The sequence below is a fragment of the Acanthochromis polyacanthus genome, chromosome 22, assembly GCF_021347895.1.
Source record: "Acanthochromis polyacanthus isolate Apoly-LR-REF ecotype Palm Island chromosome 22, KAUST_Apoly_ChrSc, whole genome shotgun sequence".
NCBI classification, from domain to species: Eukaryota; Metazoa; Chordata; class Actinopteri; family Pomacentridae; genus Acanthochromis; species Acanthochromis polyacanthus.
The window spans coordinates 28,681,112-28,689,203 of NC_067134.1; the positions used below are offsets into that span (position 1 = coordinate 28,681,112).

At 43.7% G+C, this 8,092-nt stretch overlaps 1 protein-coding gene across 1 annotated transcript; it reads right to left on the bottom strand.

The window, feature by feature from the left end:
- Positions 1-24: 24 nt before the first annotated feature.
- On the bottom strand, positions 25-8,020 carry ccdc14 (coiled-coil domain containing 14). Its single transcript, XM_022212961.2, has 11 exons — positions 7,827-8,020; positions 6,396-6,439; positions 6,249-6,312; positions 5,169-5,241; positions 4,864-4,965; positions 3,978-4,625; positions 2,828-2,963; positions 2,637-2,758; positions 2,218-2,361; positions 1,885-1,987; positions 25-1,131 (listed from the first exon to the last, which is right to left on the bottom strand). The coding sequence occupies exons 1-11, from the start codon at positions 7,848-7,850 to the stop codon at positions 693-695; spliced, it is 1,899 nt and encodes a 632-aa protein (XP_022068653.2). The 5' UTR covers positions 7,851-8,020; the 3' UTR covers positions 25-692.
- Between the last annotated feature and the right edge of the window lie 72 nt (positions 8,021-8,092).

The window sequence follows — 8,092 nt, forward strand, 5'->3', positions numbered from 1 at the left end:
ATTTTATGACATTGCAAAGTTAGAAACTGTTGAATTAGTTTAAAATTTCCCACAAGAACTTTATAACACCAGTATAGTATCAGTATAACACCAGTATAACACCAGTATAACACCAGTATAACACCAGTATAACACCAGTATAGTATCAGTATAACACCAGTATAACACCAGTATAGTATAACCAGTATAGTATCACACCAGTATAGTATCAGTATAACACCAGTATAGTATAACACCAGTATAACACCGTATACAGGATACAGCAGCAGTGAGAACACAGCAGAGGTATTCATGGTGGATCCATAAACACTTTCTGACCTCTTCCCGCTCCACACCATCATACCTCCACCTCCATGCTTCACTATCAGGACCAAACATCCACTGTGGTCCAGACCAGGTTCTCACCAAACATGCTGCACTCATCTGACCACAGAACGTTCTCCTAAACGTAACACTAGATGTAAGTGAGAACATAGCGCTGCTTCTGAATGAAACTGAAGAGAGAAGATCAAAAATCCATCCAGGAGCAGCAGCAGTAAACCATCTGCTGCTAGAACTTTAGTGGTCCTCCTCCATCAGCGACAAGAATTATAAAACCAAACTTTATTTTAAACCTTTAAATGGCTTCTGAAGAAGGATACAACGCAGCACGATTGATGATATATACACAGATAAAACCAGCAGAAGCTCCATCATCTCCTCATGTCCAGCTGGATGGTCCTCTGCAGGCTGGAGATGCTGGCGTCCAGAGCTGCCAGCCCGTCTCTGAAGGCCGCCTCGTCTCTGGTGTCAAACGTCCATCCAGACTTCATGCTGCAGTCAGAGAACACAGATTCTCCGTCAGACTGGGACATCATGGAGGCAAACAGCTGCCTTCGCCCTGACTCCAGATGTTCTGAACCACGTGATGGACGGAGAGGAGAGTTCAGTCCAACAGCTGGAGTCTGTGGAGGTTGGTCTCTATGTTCAGGATGGAACGGAGGGTTTTCTTCTCCCTCTGCAGCCTCAGTGTGAGTCTGGTCCAGAGACAGGAGGTACCGGCTGATACGCTCCCTGGAGGGAAGGAATGGATCCTGGTGGAGGACAGAAGGTCTAGTTTGTGAGGAGTCAGCAGGAGGACGACCTGATGAGCTGTCAAGGAAACGGAAGAAAGACGTTAATAAAACATTCATATTTAGTGATGACAGAAAATAAAAACAAAACAGAAAACAACAAAATGAGACAAGACAAAAAGAAGACAGAACGGTGGTGTAAAACCTCCACACTGTGCTAACTCTGGCACCACATCCACTGCTCTACTTCTTCTGTTAAAGGCTCCACCTGGTGGGACAACCAGGTACGACAGATAATCTACACGTGTTCTGACATGCGTGTGCAGGTTTTCGATGTCTTCTGGAGGTTGTGGAGCTGCAGTCAACCCTTCAGAGTCCTGCTGGAACTTTACAACGTTCACAAACACTGCCAGTCAAAGGTCTGAGGTCACACAGAAACGCCCTTATTTGTCAAAGAAAATGAAACTTACTGCTGGTTTTTGATAAACAAGAACTATTTAAATAGATCAAGTATCACGACTGGTTTCTCTAAAATGATACTTTTAAGGACTATTGTTGTCCCTAAATTATTCAAAACCCTGAACAGAATCCCACATTACAGAGTTCATTTGCAGATCAGGAGTTTTCTGAAGTGAACCTGACATCATTAGTGGATCAGATGTGACTCAGACTGATTTAAATCACTTAAGGCACTTGAAGTATTTATTATTTAGATAATTGCTGTCAGATTGGGACTCAGCAGACACTAAATAACGTGGATCGAATCAGATCAGAGGAAATAACTAGTGGAACAGGGTGTCTCTAATATTTTGACCCTCTCATTAAGGATCACCTGTTCAGGTTCCCCATCTCCTCTACTCTCTGCTGGGTGAGGGACGCCAACTTCTCCTCCTCGTGTTCTCTGTCCAGCAGCCTTCTTCTGGTGGCCTCCAGGTCTGAACAAAACATTCACAGAAGGTAGGGCTGAGGCAGAAGTTAGAGAAGATTATTTTATTACGTTAACGTTAATTCATCACCGGTGTGTCAGGATCAGCACCAAGTGTTGACTGTAAAACTGACTGTTGGCTGAAAGCTTCTTCTGGACGTTTAGTCCTACAGTAAATAGACTGTGGACGGGAAATGAAGCCTCCAGCTGATGGAGGTGATGATGGAGGTGAAGTCTAACCTGTCTTCATGAGGACGTTCTCTGCCTCTCTGTCTCTCAGCTGGTTCTGTGTCTCCTGAAGGACTCTCCGTAGTTCTGTCAGGTCTTTCTGGACCTCCTGCAGTCTGGACTGAGCAGTAATGAGCTCCTCCTGCAGACGGAGGACTGGAGACACCAACATTATTCTCTTAGACGATCTGCTCGGTCTGATAATCCATGAATACAACATTCAGGTTCACGGCTATGCAGACGACACCCCGCTCTACCTTCACACCAACAACTGTCAGATCTCCTTCTTTTCATCTCTAAGTTTTATATTGTTGATGCGTTTCAACTTTGCCTACTTTGTACGGTGTCCTATAAATAAAATATATTCGCAATCCTCCCTGTCAGCTCCATAGAGAATAAAACGAGAGAACATCCACTCATACAGGATTCACCTTGAGAGTCACACAGGACCTCCAGGTTCTGGTTTCTCTCCAGGTTCTGGTTTCTCTCCAGGTTCTGGTTCCTCTCCAGATTCTCTCTTTCCTTCAGCTGCTGGTTCAGGATCTGAACTCGTCTGGAAAACAGAATCAGAGTTGAGAGTCTGGATCACGAAGTTAAAACCAGGTTAAAGGTGGAGTTTTACCGGCGGAGCTGACTGTTCTGGATCAGCAGAGACTTCAGGTCTGGATCTCTGTGGGTCTGCTGGATGTCTGAACCTCCATCCTGTGGTGAGGACAACGTGTGGTCCAGCTGACTGAGCAGCATCTCTGCTGCACCGCCTGGACAACGATTGAACAAATAATGAATGAAACAGGACAGAAAGGCTGAGTTTATATAAGAGGACAGATTACAGAGAAACATTCAGATTATTCCTCATGCTGGTAAGCATCCCTCATTTATCAGTCAGGTGACAACTTTTAATGTTTATTTTCTCCATAGAACAGGTAGGGTAACCGTCCTGGTGGCTCTAGGTCAGGGGTGTCAAACTCAGTTCCTGGAGGTCCACTATCCTCTATGTTTTAGATGTTTCTTCTTCCAACACACCTGATTCAAATGATCAGCTCATCATCAAGCTCAGCAGAAGCCTGATAACGAGCCTGATCATTTGAATCAGGTGTGTTGGAAGAGGGAAACATGTAAAACATGCAGGATAGTGGCCCTCCAGGAATGGAGTTCGACACCCCTGCTCTAGGTGCTACAGATGTTTTACTGCTTATGTTTTTATTAGTTTCCACCTTGTTTTCTGTCTACTGTTCAAACACAGTCTGCAGTTCATCCTAGAAGTTCCTTAATTATTAAAGAGTGCTTCAGTTACCCTGAGGTTTACATAATCTTTGTTTTTCCACAGAATCCAGTTAGAGCTAGCGGGTTAATCCTAGTGAAATGTTAAATGAGACAGAATAAAACATTTTAATGAGATATTGTGATTTTAGAAGATTTAAGGAGCCTCAGTAACCTAAACCTTGATGATCCGTCCTGTTTTCAACATTTCTTCTTTCTGATAAATGGTTTAATTTGGCGTTTTGTTTTAAAGATAGCATGACTTTAAAACCTCAGAGTGAGAAGTTTCACATAAACGTGAGTTCCAGTTAGAGCCGTTCTAATCAGCACGGATCAGGACAGAGATCTGAGATGTTCCATCCTGGATAAGACTGGTCTGAACATCTGCAACATCAGTCTGACAGACATGTCTCCATGTGGTCCACCAACAGCAGATGACTCCTCCTAAACTCTGTTCTTATTCTCATCAAACCACACATGATGACGATCAGAAGGTACAGATGTGAGGGTACCTCGTCCAGAGATCAGAGCTCTGAGTTCTCCCAGCAGATACTGAACCATCTTCTCTTTCTTCTCTTCATCCTGCTGAAGCTGACCTGACGTCTCCACGGTGCAGATGTTTGAGTGTCTGACAGATGTTTTCTTCATGTTTACATCCCTGACAGGAACAAACTCCTCTGATCCACCAGCCTCGGTCTGTGGAGCTCCAGCCTGGTGAAGAGGCAGCAGGTCTGGATGAGAGGACGACTGGTGGACAGCCAGAAGGATGGAGGTCCTGGGTGGAGGGCTGGAGGTCCTGGGTGGAGGGCTGGAGGTCCTGGGTGGAGGGCTGGAGGTCCTGGGTGGAGGGCTGGAGGTCCTGGGTGGAGGGCTGGAGGTCCTGGGTGGAGGGCTGGAGGTCCTGGGTGGAGGGCTGGAGGTCCTGGGTGGAGGGCTGGTGGTCCTGGGTGGAGGGCTGGAGGTCCTGGGTGGAGGGATGCTGTGGGAGCGGTGCTGGAGGGTCTGGAGGTGTCCTGGAGGTGTGAAGGACTGCAGCAGTCTGTGAGGTTGTTTCTTGGGTGGATGCAGCTTCACTCCTGAGTGTGCAGCTGGAGGAGTGGACCGGTGGGTTCTTGGAGTGGTTCCTGGTCCACGCTGGCCGGACTGGGAACTCTTCTGGACTGGAGGGGAAGATTCATGAAAGTTCAGCTGTGATCACTGACACACACTAGAAAACCTGGGATTTCTAAAGAATGATAGAACATCTCCTCAAACACAAAGAACCCTTTCAGCTCCACCTGGCTTACTGGGACCGTATAGGAGAGTAGGTAAACGATGGAAACACTTTATTGTTATGTTCTTGTTCTTCTCATTCAGCAGCTGTCCGTCCTCTAATGGTGCCTCCTAAGGATCACGTACCTGTCTTTGTAGGGAGTTTCTTGATGCTCTTCCCTCCTAATGAGGTGGACCGTCTGGATCTGGCTGCTCCGACCTTCACTGTTCTCTGAAGACTTGGTGAGGCTTAAAGACACATTTATTATGATTTTACTTCATCTTTAAGGTGTGTTTCTCCAACCGATAGTGCTCCTCACAGTGAAGAAGCTCCATTAGCTTGATAGAGGATAACAAAACAGGCTGCTGACTGCTTTTCTCTCACTGAATTGTTTGAGTAACACTGGTAACAGGCTGTTAAATGCTTTATACTGTTAGGAAACTCATCTGACCTGCTTTTTCAGCCTGAAGGATGTCGCCCAGCAAGGCAGCACAGCGGTCCAGACCCTGATGGAGGGTGGTGACCTGAGGACAGACGGGATTATTCCAAACACATCCTAAAACACCAAACTACCACCTAACAAATCAACATCTGTCTGGAAAAAAAACAAGCAGGTTTAATCCACAAATCATTCAGCCAACGTCAGCAACCATTTAAAGACTGGAAATCAATGATTTAGAGGATGGATGGATGGATGGATGGATGGATGGATGGATGGATGGATGGATGGATGGATGGATGGATGGATGGATGGATGGATGGATGGATGGATGGATGGATGGATGGATGGATGGATGGATGGATAAAAGGAAGGATGGATGGATGAAGGATGGATGGATGGATGAAGGATGGATGGATGGATTAAAGGATGGATGGATGATGGATAGATAAAAGGATGGATGGATGAATGATGGATAGATTAAAGGATGGCTGATGGATGGATGGATTAAAGGAAGGATGGATGGATGAAGGATGGATGGATGGATTAAAGGATGGATGGATGGATTAAAGGATGGATGGATGGATGGATGGATGGATGATGGATAGATTAAAGGATGGATGGATGGATGGATGGATGGATGATGGATAGATTAAAGGATGGATGGATGGATGGATGAAGGATGGATGGATGGATGGATTAAAGGAAGGATGGATGGATGAAGGATGGATGGATGGATTAAAGGATGGATGGATGGATTAAAGGATGGATGGATGGATGGATGGATGATGGATAGATTAAAGGATGGATGGATGGATGGATGGATGGAGGACAGATGGATGGATGGATTAAAGGATGGATGGATGGATTAAAGGATGGATGGATGGATGGATGGATGATGGATAGATTAAAGGATGGATGGATGGATGGATGGATGGAGGACAGATGGATGGATGGATTAAAGGATGGATGATGGATGGAGCACAGTGTCTCCTAATAATCCATGTTCCTGCATTCTGTACTGCTGCTCATTTCAACCATAATCATCCTAACCAAGCTGTCCACATGTTGTTCTGGAGCTCAGATGTTCACCTGGTCCTCAGAGTCGGTGGAGTAGAGAGAGAAGGCGGGTTCAGGACAGGAAGCTGGAGTCTCTCTGACAACAGAAGGTGGATCAGATCAGAGCTAACAGGAACACATGATGAGTTAAATGTTGTGTTTTTAAGCTGATGGACTCACTGACTCCCTCTGGATGCTCCTGTCAGCCTCCCTGAAGTCACCGCCTGTCCAGCAGAAAGAGGAACATTTCTCTGATTTTATGTTTATTCACCACAGCTGGATCAGATATTCTGTAGATCTAACACCTGTGAACATCTGTTCAACTCTTTAGATCTACCAGAAACCTACAAAACATTCTCTGATTGACTGAAACTGTAGCAGACGTCATGGATCAGAGGGTATTTTCTGCTCATCAGGGCCTTGTGAGGAAGTTTAGTGCAAAAAAACAAAAAAAATTAATATTGTGACATAATTACTGCATGAAAACAAAGTTCTGGTGATTGTTCATGATGCTTAATAGACAGATGTAAGCAGTAAACAGGTTCTTTTTCTCCTGATCTGATCCAGAAATCTACACTTAGATCCACCAAACTTTTATTCCTCGCTGTATTCTGAAGGTTTCTACAGACTGATTTATGGAACCGTTTATTCATAAAACATGAGATAAACTGATTTTCAGATTGAAGGAATGACAAAAACACAAACATATCTGTAAAAACATTTCATTCTAATATGACAACAAACTAATTTTGAACGTAGTTTTAATAAACGTTCACATTTCTCCTGGAGAAAACCGGTCTTTCTGGATGGTGACTATTTTCTGATTTTTAATAAATCCCTCTCTCAACATTTGGCTGCCAAATGTAAAATTAACGTGAATATGATGAGATATTGATGCAAATGTGCACATTTTCAATAAAATAATACTTAGTTTGAGCATTTGAACAGAACTTTTCAGAAAACTAGTAAGAGAAAAATTAACTGTGATAAAGTTAGTAATCAGCGGAGTGCTTTCCACCTGTAGTATTTTACCTTTAGGTGCATTTTAATCAGTTTCCACCTGTAGTATTTTACCTTTAGGTGTATTTTAATCAGTTTCCACCTGTAGTATTTTACCTTTAGGTGCATTTTAATCAGTTTCCACCTGTAGTATTTTACCTTTAGGTGCATGTTAATCAGTTTCCACCTGTAGTATTTTACCTTTAGGTGCATTTTAATCAGTTTCCACCTGTAGTATTTTACCTTTAGGTGTATTTTAATCAGTTTCCACCTGTAGTATTTTACCTTTAGGTGCATTTTAATCAGTTTCCACCTGTAGTATTTTACCTTTAGGTGTATTTTAATCAGTTTCCACCTGTAGTATTTAGACTTCAGGTGTATTATAAACAGCTGTGTTGTTTTACTGCAGTGAACAGCTCGTATCCCGCTTTAAATAATTACTATTGAGGGAAAACATCCACATCAACATGTTTTCAGTCTTCTTTAGTGGAACTAAAAACGCGTTTAATTAATATTTCATGGGTTAAAGAGGAGTGGTGAAGCTACTTTCACTGACAAACAGCTAAAAGTTGAGTTATGTATGAAGTTAAACTCAGCTTTAGTCGGTCTTACCTTGCGTTTTGCTTTTCCTTTCATAGTTCTTGAACTAAACGCAGATATTCTGCTGTTTCTGAGCTGCTTCTGTTTCCGCCAAACACTTGAACTACCGATACTAATTTCTAGCTTTAGCTTTAGCCTGTCTGACTCTACGGGTGCCGGAAGAAAAACAGATTTGAAACAGACGGCATGTCACCCACCAATCAAATTGATCTGTCAGAACGACGTCACATGTCCCGCCTACAGTGGGCGGAGTCTATCTGGCCGTTTCATTCAATGTG

What these genes read in the sequence shown, in the direction of transcription:
- ccdc14 (XM_022212961.2), bottom strand. Translation starts at nt 7,850, where the DNA reads ATGAAAGGAAAAGCAAAACGCAAG. An exon ending in CCTTCAGGCTGAAAAAGCAG is followed by an intron (nt 4,966 to 5,168) that starts GTCAGATGAGTT and finishes TGTGTCTTTAAG; the next exon opens with CCTCACCAAGTCTTCAGAGA. An exon ending in AGCTCTGATCTCTGGACGAG is followed by an intron (nt 2,964 to 3,977) that starts GTACCCTCACAT and finishes ATCGTTGTCCAG; the next exon opens with GCGGTGCAGCAGAGATGCTG.